Source organism: Ochlerotatus camptorhynchus, unplaced genomic scaffold, assembly GCF_037179485.1.
Source record: "Ochlerotatus camptorhynchus isolate MF236.1 unplaced genomic scaffold, CSIRO-AGI_Acam_v1.1 ptg000040l, whole genome shotgun sequence".
Classification (NCBI taxonomy): Eukaryota; Metazoa; Arthropoda; class Insecta; order Diptera; family Culicidae; genus Ochlerotatus; species Ochlerotatus camptorhynchus.
Window position 1 is genome coordinate 2,155,758 of NW_027040531.1, and position 20,685 is coordinate 2,176,442.

The 20,685-nt window shown below is 41.1% G+C and overlaps 2 protein-coding genes and 1 long non-coding RNA gene across 18 annotated transcripts in view; 2 read left to right on the forward strand and 1 right to left on the reverse strand.

The window, feature by feature from the left end:
- The window catches only part of LOC135713122 (uncharacterized), a 388,886-nt gene that overhangs the window by 352,742 nt on the left and 15,459 nt on the right, over positions 1-20,685 (forward strand). The gene's annotated exons all lie outside the window — the stretch shown is intronic.
- On the forward strand, positions 1,434-3,080 carry Dsk (Drosulfakinin). Its single transcript, XM_065235536.1, has one exon. The coding sequence runs from the start codon at positions 2,450-2,452 to the stop codon at positions 2,891-2,893; it is 444 nt and encodes a 147-aa protein (XP_065091608.1). The 5' UTR covers positions 1,434-2,449; the 3' UTR covers positions 2,894-3,080.
- Piezo (piezo) overlaps positions 10,807-20,685 on the reverse strand; it is a 135,118-nt gene continuing 125,239 nt past the window's right edge. For 15 of the 16 annotated variants that reach the window (XM_065235856.1, XM_065235848.1, XM_065235837.1 and 12 more), the window contains 6 exons: positions 15,010-15,181; positions 14,528-14,949; positions 13,439-13,766; positions 12,197-13,379; positions 11,892-12,117; positions 10,807-11,832 (listed from right to left, as the gene is read on the reverse strand). In XM_065235856.1, coding sequence (XP_065091928.1) covers positions 11,517-11,832; positions 11,892-12,117; positions 12,197-13,379; positions 13,439-13,766; positions 14,528-14,949; positions 15,010-15,181 — 2,647 coding nt within the window. In that variant the 3' untranslated portion in view covers positions 10,807-11,516. Of the gene's footprint in view, positions 11,833-11,891; positions 12,118-12,196; positions 13,380-13,438; positions 13,767-14,527; positions 14,950-15,009; positions 15,182-15,836; positions 15,912-20,685 lie in introns of all 16 variants that reach the window. The other variant, XM_065235913.1, reaches the window with a different exon arrangement.

Here is a 20,685-nt window from a genome sequence, read left to right on the forward strand (position 1 = left end):
TTCTCGATTATTTACACATTCCGGGACGGAAAGGTTACAAAGAATTCCATAATTTTTGTGACAGCACATCAGTCCCTTGGCGATTTTCGCGACATTATTTAATGTTTCCGCGATTTTCGCGACTGAAGATTCAAATCCGCGACAAATCCGCGAAAATCGCGAAATACGCGAAATTCGCGAAATCCGCGCCTGTTGTAACAGCCCTGCCAATGCAGTTAATTTGACACGTTTGTTGCATTCCCGTATGTCTCAATATTATTCTTGCTGAACCACCGTCAAACCCACTATCCAGAGGCAGCGAGCCACCTTAACACCTGAAATTATACAAAAACAAATCAAACATTAGCACCAACCCCCCTCCCCCCCTTCCTCGATTGCAACAGCTCCAAGCCATGCAACAGGATCATTTCGTGCCCCATGACAACTTGATCCAGTTGCTTACAGGTTCATTGTTTTGGCGCCAGCCGGGAGAGACTTGGTCCTGTACCAAATGCTTTCCTTGTCTCCATTCCGCTCAGCTACTCGCAATTGATTGTGATATAGTGGGCGGAATATTACAATGTAAGACAATTCAATTCAGACGTCTTCCAAATTTGGCCGATCGTCAGGTAATCAGTGGGTTACCACCTGGCACCTCTTAGCAAGCACTATGCTACGAAGCGGACCGGAAGTTTCAATGAACAACCTCCCCCAACCCATGCACGCAAACATTCATGAATGCAAATTTCCTTGTCTTGTTTGTTAGTTTACTGGGTTGCTGGGTTGCTAGCAAGAAATGTTGCTTACAAAGATAGACGGTGTTTAGACAATGTTTAGAATATTTCATGAAATATATTATTTTTTAATAAATATTTGTACATGAATTAAATAAAGATATACAAACATTAATAAATAAATCGTTATAAATTTACACGATCTATAAAGAGATCTTGTATGATATATGATGCTCCATTTATAAGCATCATAGTTACAAAAATTAGCACTACATTTTTGAATTGTGCATTCAAATCTATTAGCGAACGTTCATCGATGATTGCATTGTTTGCTTTCAGATTATGTAACATAATTCGATTATAGATACAATTAGTGGTCTACATGCATGCAACGTCGCCATCAACAGTCAGATAAGTTTACCACAAGATTAGACACAATGGCCGCATTGTTATACATTTTTAACGCGCGATTACGGTCATCTTAAGTATTAAGCTTCACTTATAAATGGACAAAAATTACATGCACCAATCCGTAGTTACTCAACAGAGCGAATTACTTAATAGTTTCGCCTTATTCTGCCTCTCCATATATTTACTTTTCCTTTTTCTGCTGAAACGTATAATTAGCGATCAATACCTTCTATTGTGCAACAGGTGTCCTTCTTTCTTTGCACATATAAAAGCTCCCACCAGGTGGGGGAAGACCCTCAGTAGTGTGTCGTTCGTTCAGGTTGTATCGTCCATCCTGCTTTTACCTCCACCGAAACTAACATCGAAAAATGATTGGAGCACCCACACGGGTAATTCAGCTCGCAAAGGAAAAAAGCCAGAAAATCATTGCCTCTAAATCCGAAAAGTTCTCCTACAAGATCGAAAAGTTCCTCACCGTCTACCAGGGCTACAATCAGATCAAACCGAAAATATTCCCCAAACGACTGGCGACGATGTTTTCGACCGATGTGGTCGCCACCGAGGACAAACGAGATTACTTCAATCAGCAATCATCCCTGGCGGCGACTTCCTCTCTGAGACGGCATCAACGAGAGAGGGGTCTCCGGGAAGGGGACATCGATACCAGCAGTAAGATAAGGATCGTATTACCAGCAGCAGCTCAAATAAATCGACCGGCCACATCACCGACGCTCACTCTACGATCGCTCGTTGCGCCACGCACAAGAAAGTCTACCACCGGACCGAAAACTCCCACCAGAATAGTGTTGACCAACCCGGAAAGGGGTAACGAAGCCATAATTTGCTCGAGTGTAGTGCTCACCTATCAGGAGGGGTTGTTTCGTCACGACAAGGATATGGTTCGAAGGGATAGCGATGTATGAAGTGTTTATTTAACGTAGGACATAATTTAAGTGAAAAATGTGTATTATTGTAAGCTTTTTTTATCATTGTTTCATCCAACGAGCAAGAAAAGATTAACGCGAAAAAAATAACTCATCAAACCAGAAATGACACTAATTCGATTTGCTTTACATTTTGTCCGCGAATACGAACGCGGAATGCTAAACCGTTGTTGCATTTCACCACCCACGTTTATCAGTGATGCAAATCCCCTGACTTCGATGGTGGAAAATATTATCATGGACCGTCAAAGATGAATATAAAAGCAAAAGTTCGATCCATGTTGCCAATCAGTCATCGTTCGGGATTGCTCCTGGGAAACAGGCGAAGTTTGGATAACACGTTCCTCCATCAAACTTCCCGGTCACAGTTCTCAGCTCAAGATGGCTCGTCTCACGCTGTCGATCTTGACCACCCTAATTATCTACTTTGCATATCAGGCCCTGGTCAGCGAAGCCATATCCACCAGTGACAGTAGCAGCAGCAGCAACAACCGTGGTTCTCAATCTACCAGAAGCAGTGAAACGGTAGAAAACCTGCTGAGCCAGGATGATGGATTGAGCAAACTGCAAACTGCGTGGTTAAAAAATGCCCTCAATCGGAGATCCTTCGGGACCCCAGCAGCTGTGGGGCAGATTGGAACGTACACCGTGCTTCGGAGATCGCCCTCGGTCGGAGCGGGAAGTTATCTAGCTGATCTCAACTTCGTCGATGACGAGGACGTGGAAAAACGGTTCGACGATTATGGACATATGCGCTTCGGGAAACGTGGCGGCGGAGGTGACCAGTTCGATGACTACGGTCATATGAGATTCGGGCGGCGGTAAATTGGTAGGCAGTGCGGTAGCGTGGCGTGGTGTCGTCGTTCTCGTCTTCGTCTTCAACTCGTCTTATTGTGCAACTCTTTGTGGCGGCTGGTGACATCTCTTCGTTTGGGTTTTAAATGCGAACAACATAAGTAAATAAGAAGATAATAACAAAAATGTGGAATTCATCTGAATAAAATGTGCTGAACCAGACGTCGCTTTTTGTGGTATGGAAATTTGAAAGAAATTATCAGCTGAAAATTTGTGTACTTTAGGGTGCTTTATTTTTAAAAAGTATTTGCAATCATTAAGGCCACCCTCCAGTTTGTTGATAACACCAAAATAGGATTCCAAGAATGATGAAGGTTTAGAGGTCGCGCAAATGGTTTGAAGTTTGTATGGGGATTACTATGGATGCAGTTTAAAATTCACAAATGTCACTCTTACTTTTTTTCTAGTTGTTCACTATACTGTCGTTCTACGAATATCTGTCCCATGTTACTTTTGGACGTTTTTCACTTTTGTTCATTAAATAGTAATGTTATACGTACACTTTGGAATGTAAATTGAAAACCTTATAATTTGTGCTGGGCTTATATAAAAACAACATCATGCCTAATTGTAATTGTAATTGTTCAGTGCATAGGCTGTGCCTTCCGCTAAGAAGGCTTATCTAGGGACCAACCCCCTAGTCTATACACCTACTGTCCTTCCCGTTGCACTCGTCAGCTCGTGCGATACTCTAGACACACATGGGTGGTCGTATCCGGGTCCTCCCCTGGGTAGGCTCGTGTCCGTCCAGGTTCTGGTACATTAAATTATCTATATGCATGGTAATGATACTTTTAAAACTTACCTCTTGATTATAATGTCGAAAATGCTGAAACTAAATAAAGGTTAGCGATCCATATAAGGTGTGTGCTGCGACGGAGTAGTAATTGAAGGAAATGAGGTTCTGATGTAAAGTATAGGTAATTCTAAAATAGGTAAATCAATTAATCATTAGCTGCTAACAGTTACTAATAAATGGGTACGATAAATCACTCATCAATGAGTATTGCCACTCCCACTGAAAAATGGGCAAAACCTTAATCATAAATTGATATTCGATTCCTACCGTGTATTTAAAGTAAAGTTAGGATCTTATCAAGCAAGCACACACCTTTTACGATTCTTATCCTACTTACGGTTTCCTGCACATACGACTTTTCCTAGATACAAGCTTCGTCCAGTATACATTGGCTGTCTCCAACCGGCACGATCCTTTTTGTCTGCTTCCTCTTGCCGGTGCAAGCTTAATTCTTCTTTTCTTGTTCGAATTTTCTCGCTACTTTTCTCCTATTGAACTTCTGGTCGTGTTCCCATTTGTCCTCAGACAGTTAATATTAGTACATGATAGGAAGAAAGAAAGAAATAGAACAAGTTAAGTGTGAGCCGCATGCATTGGTTACTTATTTGGGTCATGGTGTTGGCTTCCCTATTTATTTGCCTCTATTCGCTCTCATATCGCAACGTTTAACTCACCCCCTTCCCTCACACTATTATGGTCGGAAAAGAGAACCCATATTTAGTAATCTATCGCGAACTGCGATGCAGAAGATATTAATAGCAAACTAATCTGGAACTGGTCTAAGACATATGACCCAGTGAGTATTGACACCTCACACTGTTGTGAATGAGCATGGACGCGAGATTTACTAGAGTATTAAATGCAAAACGCAAATTCAAAATAAAATTTGACAAGACATCGTCAATCCCTTATTCTTGGGCAGGGTCTGACGATGTGAATCTGATTTTGATCAGTGAACGGGCCCCATATGGTACATTTTCTCACTCTGAACCTGTCATTTCCAGCCTATCTGAACTATTTAATAAATGGAAACCATAACATGGGTTACGCTTCCTCTAAGCGGGCCCTCCGCATCCTATCTCTGTCTTATCTCAAATGCCAATGGTTTGAATGTATCAATGTATACATTGGAAATGACGTTCAATCAAATAAACCCATACCCCACTCACTTGGCCAGGCTTCAGAATCGTCCAGTGGGCAGTGCGCTCTACACTCCAAGTTCCCTTTCTTTCAAATTCACCCCAAATTTGATATTTTACCCCTTTGAGTGTTGATTAATCGCAATGAAACATTGTGACAGAGCACGGACTTGAGGTTACTAGACTATTAAATAATCTAGGTCCTATTTAGGATTATATCTGAAAAATCCAAATTTGGCCAACGCCCACCAACAACCACCCCTATTCTGTATTTCGTTTCGAACGAAATACTCATACAAAAAAATATTTTTTTGTATGAGAATTTCGTTCGAAACGAAATACAGAATAGGGGTGAACATCATGCCTAATTGTCTCATTTTGAAATTCTACGTATAACTATCCCACAAAGATATTTTTCACTGATTCTATAATTAAAGCATCGTTTGGAGTTCACGAATGATTGAAACAGGACTTTTATGATCACAAGAAACGGTATGAGCCATTTCGAGCCATATTGAAAATCAATAATTCTAGCCATGGGGAGGGTTTTAGTCATTTCATTTTCATTTTCAAGCACAGAAGGGGGTCATAGGGCCAAGTCATCAGCGAAAAATCACCAGGGTAGAGGTATAGATTTGGCATCACAGAATAATAACCACAGTGGTCAAATGAATCCTGTTTACGATACCGGATAGTAAGGAAAGCTGTTGAACATAGGGGATAGTCAGAGTAACTGCAATAATAGTGAAAGTTAGGAAAATAAGCAGGTAGAGATGGTTGATTTGCAATGGCTATCGACTCTGTTATATGGCCTACCGTATCAGATTCAAATTTAATGTCGTTTAATATTGCGCTTATTACTTTTATCTTTATTCTAAGCAATCTCCTTTCATACTTTTTTGTTTTAAAGTGAACTGGATGAAATGATTGTTTTATCAAAATTATGTTAAAGTTAACTATGCTTTCAATTGTCAACAGTTTAGTTTCAACTGAATTAGTTGGCGACTCAATTTGATGTTATTTTCCACTTTTAATTAGTTGGAAGTATATTAACTTACGTAATCGATTCGTTGAGTGATTGATGATTTACTTACATTTTATACGGATTATGTAGTTTTACGTTGTCCATTTCTAACTTAGACATTAACTTGACACTTTCAAATATCTAGTTATTTCCAAATCCGTGAAAAGACTCTTCTTCGTTGTCCGAGAACCCTTCGAAGTCTGATAGTCGTAGATCATTTTCAGTGTATTCTGAGCTTAAGGCGTCCTCTGAATCCTCATATTCTGATTCGATCAATTCACTGAACAATCTCTTTGTTGCTGCTTTGTTGGCAATATCCATCCAATACTCCACAGTGCTGTTGCTTCTCTCGATGTCCTGTTTGATGCTGGTTTTCCAGGTGAAGCAAGGTCGTCCATGTTTCTTTTTGCCTGATACACGATAATTGAGAGCTTTCCCTAGTATTCCTTGTGATGTGTTCCTTACCGCATGTCCAAAGTAGTTCAGCCGTGCCACTCTAATTTTGTTGTTGATGGTGTAATTCCCTAGTTCCCTAACTGCAATATGCTCTGACTGCTGGGGTGACTGCATTCTTTCATTATGATCGTCAATTTGTGACACTGCTTCTGGGTTGCCAATGTATGGTACATCATTATTGCCAGGAACATCGTTATGCTGTTTTGCTTCATAGCTTAGAATCTTAAGCGCTGCAAGCATGGTGATTTCCATTCTGCGGAGCGAATTTCTATTGCTTTTGAGGACAGTCGCTACTTCCATCGAGTACGTTACTATTGGAGTGATTAGCGTATGGTACATTTTTTTTTATTGTTGCCCATCGGATGCTGTGGTCTCTTAGGAACGAAGTCAGACTATAGAAAGCACTGTATGCTTTTCTTATTCTCTCTCTAGTAGTTTCTTTCCTAGTTAAACTTCTTGTAATGTAGGCTCCTAGATACCTTATTTTCGTCACTACCGGTAGTTTGTACTTACCAAACGTTTGTATTTCTTCAGGAGCAACATTTTTAGTGTTGTAGGGGTCTCTGAATAATACTTTAGATTTGTCAGTGTTGATTTCTAATCCTATAGACGCCAACAATGGTTCCAGGGTAGAAATGATGCGTTCCACATCCTCCATTCTTGTGCACAAAAAAAGTATGTCATCTGCATATGCTAGTACTAGGGGAAGGGCTATGCTAGCGAGTTGTTCGATGTTCAGTTCCGGAAGAAATTCGCGTAACGTAGTTAGTACACTATGCAGCATAATTATAAAGATGATAGGACTTAATGGACACCCTTGCTTTATGCCCTTTGTTTTGCGGATTGATTGCGTCCTTTGCCCAAACCATTGTACTGATGTTTCCTCCGTTAGACAAGCCTTGATTATCCTGTTTATTAATGCCTTCGAGACACCCATAGTCATCAGAATTGCAGCGGTCTTCGTAGTGTTGATTCTATCGAAAGCTTGCTTCAAGTCCAGCGATACAATTATTGTTGGGGCACCTTTCCGCCATCTTTCATCCAATACTCTTCGCAGTACAAAAATTTGATCCGCTGCACTCCTTTTTGCTTGGAATGCCATTTGATACACTGGTAACGGCGGTAATTGTCTCTCTAATCTATCCAATAGTATTCTGGCGTATATTTTGTAGACTGTTGAGCAAAGCGTTATTCTCCGGTAATCATTCGTTGACTGTGGACCTCTGGTTTTCGGAATCGGTATTTGGATGGTTGACAGCCATGATGAGGGTATTTCGTTGGTGTTGAACACTTCAACAATTAAGTCGGTTACAGCGTCGATTGCATCTTCGGTCCCATATTTTAGAAGCTCTGTGGCGATTCCGTCCAGTCCGGGCGCAGAGTTGTTCTTCATTGATCTGATTATCGTTTCTATTTCCAGTCTAGTTGGCGTGTCACCTGGGCTCAAACCATCATCTTCCGGAATCATTTGTAAAGTTTCTGTGGATGTTTGCTCTGGTAGGGCCTTTTCCCAATCCCTGATATGTATGAATTTTCCACAAATTTTCTCGTTCTTCCTACGATGCGTCTTGATAAATCTAAAGGTTTTTACCATGGCATCCAAGGAGCCTGCTTTATCGGTCTCTTCTAGGAACTTGGTCACCTTCTCTTCGAAATGTTGGTCAAAAGCCTCCTGTTTTTGCTTCCTAGCCGTATTGCTTGCCTTCTTCAATTCCGCGTTCGTCCGATCTTTCAACAGTTCCTGGTGTGCTTCTGTATATCTTTTACAAGCATTCTCTCTCCTCGGTGTCATTGGCGATGTCGGTGCTTGGAGTGTGATGACAGCAGCCTCATTAATTGCTTTGGTAAGGGAGGACCATTTCTGCTCAATTGATTGTAAACTCCTGTGCGGATGAGATGTGAGTTTCCGATCAAGTGTGGCTTGATATCTGTCCCGTTTATCCTCGTCATTTTTTAATCCGTCTAAATCTAGTTTAATTCGTTTCGTCGGGTGGGGAGCTGTTGGGATTCTTGCATTTTGGTTTCCACCTTTTACTTTCATCTCACCTATCACCATTTTATGGTCACTGATATTATCCGGATGAAAGAATCCTTTAATGTGTGGAAATAGTAAGAATGTCATTACACTCATCAGTACGTGGTCGATCTGAGATTCGCTTCGCCTATTAAACCATGTTACTTTCACTGATGGAGACTTTGAGTATGTGAGGTAGTTTTTCAAGCGTAGACCGTGTATCATGTTCTTCAGTTCAAGGCCGTTAAGGTTTGATTGATGGTGGAAGAGATTTGATCCAATATATTGTTTATCTTCTTCCGTCATGTCCTGGATGCCGATGTGTGCGTTGAAGTCTCCTAACATAACCTATAATTATTTAAATCTTAATTAAGCCGATTCGTATGATATACGTAGAAAATAATAATTATAATGAAAAACAATAATAAGATAAAAATATACGTTACAATTCTATTTTGTAAACTGTTTGGAAGTCCTGAGACGTAACGCGTTAGAATGCCAAATTCTCCATTGTCAGCTGATTGTACTGGTCTTACATAAGTTGCGATGAACATAACAGATTCGCCCAGATGATTACTAATATATGAACAGGAATTTGTGCTGATCTTTTTAAATTTGTTGTCAACATGTATTGCTTTTGCTACTACTATCGCTGTGCCTTCTCGTGGTCTTGTCGTATTGTCGTCGTTTACATTATACCAGTAGAAGTTTTCCGTTTCTATAGTGCAACCAGGGAGACGTGATTCTTGAATTGCAGCTATTAAAATTCCTTGTTGAACCAACACTTCGTCTATCTTATTTCGTTTTATTTCAGATGCACATCCCCTTACATTCCAGCTTGCGAATTTCAACTGTTTCTTCTCTGTGATTTCAATTCCTTCAATATTTCCTGTATTTTCCGATCGGTTGCTTATTTGAGATGCCATTATCCTTGGATTTCTGTGCCATGCTCTGATCTGTTCATTTGGTACTCCGTACTCTCGTTGATTTACATCAGTTTGATTAACTGTCTGCTCTCGTTGATTTGTTTGGAGAACTTGCACTACGCTGTCGTAATGATTCCGGTTTGCGTAGTTTCTGGTCCGTGCAGTAAGTCGGTAAGCAATTCTTATGGTTCCGTTTGTCGTTCCTGATTCATTGAACTTTATGAGAGGGCCCTGCTCATTAAATAAGTCGAGTCTTTTTCCTGATATTTCTGTTACTGCAATAATTGTTTCTGTTCCTCCCCACTCGTTCGTTGTCTCCAGTCGACTGAGAAAAAACCGATTTTTTCTTCTAGCGAATTGCCTGGCACGATGATTTCTGGATCCATAATCTGTGTTTCCAATATTTCTCGGAATCTCTCTTGATGCTGTCTTATGTGGGTTACTACGGTTCTGCGCAGATCCCACATTAAGTTGTAATGTTCTTCAGATTGGCCGTTCGTGCCATAGAGTTGACTAACGATTGCTGAGAAGAGGCAATGTCCGTCCCTTTCCATTAGTCTTACTAATATTGCTCCATCATTATATCTCATCACTTCCATTTTGAATAATTTAGAGTCCTGATCGATTTACCTAATGATTTCTAAAGAAAATAATTTTAAAATGTTATACATTTTTTAGTTTATCTTCAGCGTTTTTGGGTTAGTTATTCGAATATTTAAAATATAATAAATAAATTTCTAGAATTTAGATGAATAGAGTATAAACATAGATAGACTTAAGATTGAGAGCGTTTGCGACAGCAATAGCATCAAAGTAGGAGTGAGATGTGTATGTATAGGAGGAGATAGAAGAAAAATGAAACTGGAAATCGGAAACTGGAAACTGCTGGACGTTAGCTTCAGGTTCTGTGTTAGTATTAGTATTGTTAGTGCAGAACCTTAGTGGACCCTCCCGGCGCCTCCAATCAGAGTTGGTGTTAGTATTTCAACTCTTCTTAGAGGTACGCTTTAATGACTGATATAGATTGCCTACTAAGGGACAAAACATGCAAAATTGACGCAGCACATTTTTGACTAGATTTAATCCCCCTCCCTTCTTTGTCCGTCACAAATTCTAAAAACTCCACCTCCCTTTCTTTTGAATGCTACGTCATTCATGCATGGTGCCTAACTAGAAAATGGTTATTGATTATGTAATAGAAATGGTTAAATATGTAAGCTTGTAAATGTTCGTTATTATATGAAATCAATCAAGACATATTACCTTATTTTAATTATAATTAACTTATCCAAATAGAGATAACACTGATATATAACAAAACAAAGCAAAAACAGGTAATAAATGAATAGCTAAATTAATATCTTAAGTGATTAAATCTTATTTATAAATTAGCAAGTAACATATTGGTTTACAAAGCAATAGTTAAAAGGCATCAATCAAATCATTTAAGCGTCGTTGATCCCTCCAGCAAAGGGGAGGGAGCCATGGGGAGGGTTTTAGTCATCAGCTAAATATCTAAAACGTATCACGTACAAATTGCTTTTATTTTGAATGAATTTATAAATATATCGCTATCAGTTTCGTCACTTGTTGTACACACAGGTACATTTTCCTTTACAAATTCCCAAAGCTTTCTTACGCGCACACACACGTACAAAAAAGAACATTCGTCTTGTCACAGATCATTCAATTGATTTTCGTTTTCCTATAGGAGTAAACTATCCTTGTGCCTTAACGGATCCTATAAGACGATTCTGCAGTGATCCGACCGAATTTGATATGAAAAAAGTGATGTAATTTTCGCAAACATGTAAAAGAATATCATCCGACTAGAATTACAACGCGACGGAACTTTGTCATTCTCGCTGTTTTACAAACATTTATCCTAAGTGTTCTTTTTTTAATGTTTCCGTTAACTATCATGGTAAAAGGCGCTTCCGTTAGTAAGCTTCGATAACACACGTTCGAACTTGGCCTCCTCTTTTGGTACACAATTGTGAGTCACATTCATAATATACAATAAGTAAAATTAAGTAGTTTCCAATCAAAGTTCAAATCGTTCAAATGCAGTGGTTTAAAGCCAATTTACAAATCAGGATCCAAGTACATACTTAACCGGTGCGTTAGTGTATTTTGCTCTGAAATTAAGTGCTCAAGTTTGTAATAAATAATTATTCCTTACAAAGTAATATCACGATAAGAGAAAACGCAAACTACAATCCTGCGGTGAGAAACTTAATCGTTCTTTTTGCGCGATTTGGAGCTGGTGCTCATGGAATCGCTCTCGTCGTCTCCTTCCTCGTTCTTCGGCCGAGTCCATTTGATCATCGTCTCCGGTGAGCGGTAGAGGAAGATTAATTTGGCAAACAGGTCCTCCTCCAGGGTGAACTCCAGCGACTCCCGCACCAGGTAGATGTCCAAGCAGAGCTGTAACACCCGATCCACGTAGGGCAGGTCCTCGAACATGATCTTCGAGCTGGCACCGGAAAAGATGCTGGTTCGAAGCATCCGCGAGAATACGAGAATCAGGGTGGAGTAGATTCCGATGATACTGAAAATGGGTAATCATAAAAAGAGGATATTTTGTTTGTTTTGTACCTTTTCACATACCCTCCGGCAGCAATGGAACTGATGGTGCTGGGGAAGATCTTATCGTTGAACATGTACATAACTAAATGGGAGATACAATCGGCATATGGCATGTTGGCAAAGGTGGCATACGATGGATCGCTGCAGTTCTCCTTGACCTCCCACCAGAACAGGGGGATGGTGTTGTTCGTATGGGTTTGGAACAATCGGAGCGTGATGTTGCGGTAGTTCTCTTCGCTATCGTCCGCTGCAAAATGTGTTGAGGAATAGTTAGCAATATAACATCAAAAGCGATTATTATTTGACCGCAAATCTACCATACTTACTATTGGCTTGCTTGATCAGCTGATGAATCGGACGAACGTTGCCGCTGTTCTTCACCTTGAGAAACTTTGGCATCATGTACGGCAGCGTTACGGATATATTGGAATCGGTGGATAACATCTGCACCAGCACCGGCCGAACAGGATCATTCGGTCCTAGTTCATAGGCTTTTTCCTCCGACACTATGCCGGGATTTTCCTTGGAATGTGACTTCCGACTGATGGTGTATCGAAACCTACACGTCAGCGTTGCCGTGGTATTTAGATCGTTCAACAAACGTGCCCTATCCGGTGGTGAAATGTTCCAAATTGAGGTAGAATTTGCACCAAGCTTTACTGCCGCCACGTCCACCGGTTCGTAGTTCGACAGGAAAGTCAGTGCAGTTTTGTCCTTGGCATATGGCAGCATGAATTTCCCCCATTGGTTGTCGTTCAGGCCGTGAATATTGTTATCTTGGGCGGACATGACGTACACCGGTTCGTATGGACCTACTCTCAGCGTAACAGATACATCGTACGGGAGATTTGGTTCACCGACTGCGTTGCTGAAAGCGAACAAGGCCAGTGGGAACCAAATCAACAGAATGATGCCGAACATCATTCCACCTCCCATGAGATACTTGACAAGGGCTCCTTTCTTTTGTCCCCTAGGAGCAGGCAAATCTTCCTCCAGCTGTCTCATGCACTTCAGTTGATAGACATTAGCAAAGATATCCTCCATCTTGAGCCAATCGAACAAGGTCATCGACGTATCCGTCCAGATCCAATCCATCAGCGTCCGCAGTTCAAACAAAAATGGTATCGTCATGAATAGTTTGTACCCAGTGAAATTGATCATGGTAAATCCTTTAGTGACAAAATTTCCGAGAATTCTCGCTGGATAGCCACAGCGGATCTGATAGGCTGAAAACAGCAAGTAGAAGCATTTGATGAGGTAGTAGTACACCGGTGGATTGGTCGCGTTGAAGCTCCGCTCCGTCGTTGACGGTAGCACGAAGAACATCCAAATGTGAAGCCCAATGATGAGGAAGAACTGGAACAGAATCTTCCCTACCATATACTTGCGCAGGTATAGCGCCCGATCAACCACGATTAGGAAGAACTGGATTATCAGCATCAGCAAAAATGTCATTGGCACTTTGTTCTCTTCAAAGTACGACAGTACGCCACCGTCGCCTTCCTGGGTCTGTAATGTAATGATAGCTTGAAACGATCGTGGTTAATAGAAAATTCAAAAGCTCGTACCCCAAAAGCGGAAAATCCAAACAGTATCACGAAAAAGTTGATGAAATCGCACAAAAACAGATACCCGTAGACGTCGGCCGTCTTCCGGGACTGCCGATCCAACAGCTGGCTGAAGAACGACTTCACCGATTCGGTGTACTTTTGGAACGAGTGCTTAACGATCTGTGGGAAATAGTCACCCGAGTCTTCGGTATGGTGTGTGACACAAACCAAGGCGTTTCCATTGCCATTGGGGGTGTCGTCCGGTGCGTGATCATCGGCTCTATCTTCCACCTTGACCATGCTGAGCTCTGTGGCCTTTTCCTGGCGGATGATTACCGTTTCTTGACTGGAATGGGTTGGGTAAATGGTGTTAACAAGTGCTGATATGATCAAACGAGCGTTCGGGAGGAATCTAACGTTCATTTAGAAAAGTCACTAGAAATTTATATAGTAGTCAAAGATTCCGAATCCGAGTAGTACTTATACTAGATATACGTAGCATAAAGTCTCAAATATGTTTCATTCCGAGTGACGTGAATTACATTTTGGAATCGAAAAAAGCAGCAGAGGAAGAACAGGAAATCTATCTAGAAGTATCCAAATAGCTAAATTACGAATGTCGAAAAAGTAGTAGTCTATTTTCGGTGAAAGTCTACAACACAGGAATAAAACAATCTAACATACAAATCCATCATCTTGAAAACTTGAGCCGTCTTGAATCGATAACTTTGAAAATGTTCCACCAGCAAAGGAATCTCCAGTTTGATCTGAGAGGTTTTCCTCGGTCTGAGCCGGGGAACGTGCCTTGAGAGAAACTGAAACACGGTCGAACGTCGACCGGGGCGTCTTGATGATCCACTCTCCTGCTGGGAAAGGGCTGCATCTGGTATGGGGATGGGATTGAAAACGGAACTACTATTGTTGGATGCGATGAGAGCAAATAGACCATACCATCGGAGTCGAGTGAATCGAAATCGGGAAGAGTCGATCCCTGAAGGAGAGTTTCACCGAGTCGGGATAGGAAACGGAACCTATTGAATCTTGAGGTCGGAAAAAGGGGGTTATGTTGATAATCTCATGCTCGCATTTCTCGCTAAAAATACTTACTCCTTCTCTGCATCCTCTGCGGCTTTGATCAAAGCTTTCGTCCTTTCATCATTCGTGTCCAGTCTGTACAATCCTTCTGAGGTTTCCGGTTCCTCGACAAAGTCCGATTTCCACAACCCCAGTGACTTGAGAATAAATCGATGACAGAACAGAACCAACAGCAGTGCCAAGTCATACGTGGCATAGCCCTTCTTCTGTTCGATTCCGATGAGCCTGGCCGGACTGAATGGTTGATTCGGTGGAATCGGATTCTGATTCCACCAGAGCATCTCAAATTGACATATGCACTTTAGGAGCACTACCGTTTGCGTGTAGGCAATCAGCGTAACCCAGAAGTTCTTCGATGGCCGGGGGAACGTTAACGTACCCCAGAGGGTGACCATCAGTGGTAGTGGCAAGGATAACAAGCTGGACGATTTGATCTGCAAAGGATGGAACTTTAGTACCTACTTCTAATTCATCGATTCACTTTCTAAAATTACCTGATTCAAAAACACTAAGAAGTAGCAAATGAAATCTGTGTGCGAGAGCACGGCATACCAGGCGGACTGCAAGAACTCCACAATCACCGAGTGTTCCTGGCTTGCAAAGTCCTCTTCGGATCCTTCCTCCTCCGGAGCTTTTTCCACGGCCTCCATCGTATCCACCGATTTGCTGCTCAAAGTATGAAACACGTTAGTCGACTGATATTGGTAATCAACAGGCGTCAAAATCACGAAAGCGTTAGTTATATTCGGAAATTCCGTCGGTGCTTGGTAATTACAGTGCAAAACCAAACTAAAACCACAGTGCTTGAGGAAACCAATGAAAACACTCGCAATGAAATGTGAGCATTCGGGAGGCAGCGAGAAAGATTGAAACCAAAAAAATCTATTTCGTTTAACTATTTTTCAAAATACCTGTCCAGTGTATCACTGGAGACAAAGTGGTACGGGACTCCTTCGTCTAATCCACGTTCCAGCGAAGGAGCCAGTATCATAATCTCGGGCAGTAAGCTTCTACGGGGTCTACATTATGCAGGCGCACATTCGATTCACATGATTCAAATGAGAGAATGTATGTTGCAAGCAAATACAATGGGGGGAAAAAACACGAAAACACTACGATTTTTATACGAATCTACCATGCCAAAATAAAAATTGGACGCATCAGAGAACTATGAGAAAATCATATGCATTGATCTACGATGCTGATGAGATTCTACCGAACAATGTGTCAATGTTAGCTCTTCGGCATCGACGCAATCTACATCAGTGGAATTTATCAAAATTTTGAAAACGACATCAATGTTCAAAATCACGCTACTCACTCTTCCTTCGCGGGCGGTTCCTTTCGGGAGATCATCGCTAGGGCTGCCCCTAGTCCACTTACTTGATGGAGCCGACTGGATAGGCATGCATTGGAACAACAAAAGTATACATGTGAGTCAAATCGTAGATATAGCAAACATATTGAAGGGAGATTTGCCTCTTTTGAAGCTAGCTACTTATTACGTTATACGAAAGCCTTAGGAATGTTATTCTTACAACATCTACAACATGTTTATCTGGCACACAAAAAGGTTTATGATTTCAATTGTGAAAAATATAATCACATCAATACGATGCATATGGTAAGTAATTTGATAAAACAAAAATGTTATATTGTCATGTACATTCTTGTTTTATCAATGATGATTAATGGGAACAAAGTGCATGGATATCTCAATGAGTTACCGGAAATTCTACGCATGATTCAATACAGCTACTGCGGTTTCGCATTCACAGAGAAGTATTAATGAAAACAAAAACTGCACTCGGAATTAAGAAACTTATGAAAATTGTGGAACATGGGTGTTGAGAATTGGTCGCAATCTAAACATTGACAGAAGTCTGAATGCGAGATTTTGAAGCTCCTGTTATACAACACATAGGACCTATATGGCAGGGCTGATAGTGCTGATGCGCTTTAAGAGTACACACTAATCGAGTCAGTACGGTTTTACTGAGTTTTTGAATTGCGGAACTGTTCGGTAAAAGTTTAAAAATCTGTAGAAAATTTATTAATCAGAAAATTTGTTCTGAACTTGTACATAGTTAGTTATGTTAACCCCATTTAATGATAGAAAATAAATTTGGTCGATTTCATTGATTCCTTACGGATAACGGTCATTTGAATTTTTACCGACTTTTTCAGCAATTCAAAAACCCGGTAAAAAAATACTGACTCCTGTAAAAAAATCTTAGTGTGTAGTGACTTTAGTGACTAAAATTACGGAAATAATGGCCAAATAGTGACTTGTAAATACTAAATAAGTAACCATTTATATGGCAACTTAGAAATTCAAATACGGTTTGATGTGTCATGGAATTTAAAATCAAATTTCATACATTTTTCTAATTTAATTGAATTACACAACGGAATCTTCTGTGAAGAGCATTTGAAGTGATTTGAATAATTTACTTTTGCTTACGTTGTACATGATGACTACAAATAGTAATTCCCAATTTTTTTATGATCTTGAATTTGATTCTGCGTTTGAAATCTTTAAATATTTGATATATCTAGGTAGATAACTTTGATAATTTGCTATGAACTTTTCACAGAAATTCTTCAGAATGATCTCAGTATGTTCAAACTTTCCTATAAACGATCTCTAGAACTTTTTTAGAATAATTCTCCTTCTTTTGAACTCAGAAGCAAAAAAGCTTTTACAAACATAATAATGCATTCTTGAAATTCTTTGTAGAACAATCAACAAAACTCTTGGAAATAGATTATTTTCGCAGTCGGAAATGCTTCCGTTATAGTGTTGCAGTGTGAAATTCGTATATAGAAAGAAGAAAGCGAACAAAGGACAATTTTGAGGAAGGTTCAAATAGAGTAGAGCATCTCCTTTACCAAGCTCATCCGTTAATTTATTTCATTTATTTAATTTGTTTTTCTTCATCGGACTTAACGTGTCTAAATGCAGCCTGATGGAGAAAAGCCTAGAAAGACGTAAAAACCCCATATCTTTTCGAAATACATGAATCACAATAAACAATACAATTAAGACGAATATTAATCAAGTCTATAGCATAAAAAAAGTTATCCTCCTATGGCATAGAGTTGTCCGTGAATCAGGTAGAGGTCCTCGTCATGCAGTTGAACCGGAAACAAAAAATAAACAGGTAGCACAATCCTTCACGTGTACATTAAATGGACAGCTACTCACCTTCTTCTCAGGAGTCTGCGTTGAATACGGCGACGAAAGGTTTCCGCTGCACAGTTAAAGTCGAAAAACTCGTAAAACTCATTGAAACGCACAGACATGAACCGTATTGGGTCATGCAAGCTGTAGTTCGCAGCACGAGGTCCAAGATGCAGGAAAATCCTCGACCGAAGAACTCGTTCGGGTGCGTAGATTTCGAATTCAGCCTTGATTCCTGGAGAGTCGATATCACCAATAAGTACTTTCGCCGCGAACACGGCCTGATTAATCGTCCGCTTATGTTCTAGTGTTTCAAGACCCAGGAGTTGACAACGATCTTCGTACGGTGGAAGGTTCACAGGGTCATGCCAAGGAAGGTGACGAAAGGCAAACCGAACAAATTTCCTTTGAACAGATTCAATCCTCGCTTTCCAAACTGCTTGATACGGGCACCATACTACCGAGCTGAATTCCAAGATCGATCGCACTAGAGAGCAGTATAGAGCTTTTAGACAGGCAGGATCGCGAAACTCGTCAGCGATCTTGAAAATGAACCCGAGTTGCCTGTTAGCTTTCGCAACGATGCCCGAGTAATGAAGTTTGAATGTTAAGGCGCAGTCTAGCGTGATTCCTAGGTCACGAACATTGTCCACACGTTGCAGAAGTTGGTGATTTATCGTATAGTTGAATGCCACTGGTTTCAGCTTGTGATGAAATGAGATAATATTACTTTTTTGTACATTCAACATGAGATAGTTTCTTGAGCACGACTCTTCGAAAGTATCGATTAGGTGCTGAAGCCGCAAGCAATCGGCGAAGCTACGAACAATCACATAGATCTTCACATCATCCGTGTAGAATAATCGGCTACCAGTTGGGAGGATCAGTCCGGCCTCATTCACAAAAATCGAGAATAGCAATGGTCCCAAGTTGCTACCTTGAGGAACACCGGAGCTGTTTGTAAAATAGTCCGATTGCTCTGATCCGATTCTAACACAAAGTTCCCGATTGGTCAGATAGGACTTGAACCAACGAGTTAAACTCGAGGATACACCGAGTTTTTCAAGTTTAGCTAGCAGTATGAAGTGGTCAACCCGGTCGAATGCAGCCTTAAGATCTGTATATACAACGTCCACGTGCGCTCCAGCTTCCATACTCCGAAGACATACAGAAATAAACAGAGCTAGATTTGTTGAAACTGATCTCTTGGGACAAAAACCGTGTTGGTCAGGAGAAATGTAATTTCTGCAGCTAGAGAATAATGCGTCGTTGATGATGATTCCGAAAACTTTACAGCAGGCACTGAGTGATGTGATCCCTTGGTAATTTTCGACGTTTCTCTTGGCTCCTTTCTTGTAGATCGGGAACATGAATGACGATTTCCAACGCGTAGGGAACTCCCCCTGCTGTAATGAAATATTGAACAGCTTCGAAAGCGGTGTTGAAAGCTCTGAACAGCATCGCTTCAGGATGCTTGAGGGGATCCCGACAGGGCCAGCAGCATTAGAAAATTTCAGCTTCTTGATGGCGGATTCGACGAGGTCTACTGTAACCGAGGTAATCGAAAAATTGAAAGCATCACTGGGAGTGTCCCTCACCCTTTCAGCAACTTGGGACAACGAAGCCGTAGTGTTCTTGAAAATGCTTTTGAAATGTTCTGCCAGAAGATTACATTTCTCAAGGGAATTGCTGGCGATGCTATCACCCAGGTGAATTTCGACTGGTAGCGCCTCCTCGTTTCGTTTGGTATTCACGAATGACCAGAACTGCTTTGGATTAAGCCGTAAATTAGCGTGCACACGCCTTGTGTAGCTCTTGTAAAGAATGCGGTTATATGTGCGATATTCGTTGCTCGCTGTTGAAAATAATCGTTTGGCCTTCGATCTCAGACGCTTCAAATTCCGTAGTCGAGCATTGGACCATGCGGGTTTGGGAGAGGGTCTCCTCAGTGGGACAGAATCAGTTATTGCCCGGCCAACGACCTCAGCGAAGGAGTTGACGGCTTCATTAATAGATGAACACGTGTCAAGGAACTGCCAATCTGCCTGGGCAAGCGAGTGACTCAGCGCGACGAAATCTGCTCTACGAAAGTCGAGCTCATATACATCAACAGGGGGGTTATCGTAGCGAACAGGAACAGGTAGGTTGATAGAAACTTCCAACGCAGGATGATTGGTGTCGATGCCAACCAAAGGCTCTGGGGCTTCTAGGATAGAACATTCCAGTCCTGCAGCTTCGTTCGCCAGAACGAGATCAAGCAGCCGAGAGTTGCTATTCAGTATCGAGTTGATTTGCGTTAAGCCATGCAGGTTGAAACCATCAAGGAGAGCACAGCAGGATGCGGGCATGTTCGAGCGAAGAACATCAATGCTAGGAAGATCGTTTGCAGGAACGTTCCATGAGAGCCCAGACTGATTGTAGTCACCAAATACCAGAGCTAGGTCGTTTTGTTCTAGTCGAGAGAACACGGTACCAATCGAACTGATGTGGTTTGCAATGCTGCTCGAATCAGATTTCCGGTCTGGAGGTAGATACATAGCGCCAATACTTGTTGATCTACGAGGCGTCGTTATTTTGACCCACAGCTGCTCTAGAGAAGGGTGAGGTGAGGGATGGTGAGGGGTGTTTCCCCCTTGCCACCACTGGCAAAAGGGATGATCGCCAATTTGCTCTTGTACCTTTGATGTGCGCAAACAGTTCTATCGATTATTTCACGCTCAAGTCGCCATTTGACGTAAACAACTACCCAATTCGTACCTTCTTAAAAATTGTCCTTTGCTCGCATTCTACTTTGTGTATACAATTTTCACATTGCCGTACTATAACGGAACTATCAACTCTATAATTGAATCTCCTAATCGATCTTATAAAATTTCCATTTTAAGTCTGATATTTGACGTTAAGCATCTCCGACTATGTAAATCGTTAAAGTCACGCAGGAAGTAATAACACATGATTAGTTAAAGCAGATTATTTTCGATTTTTT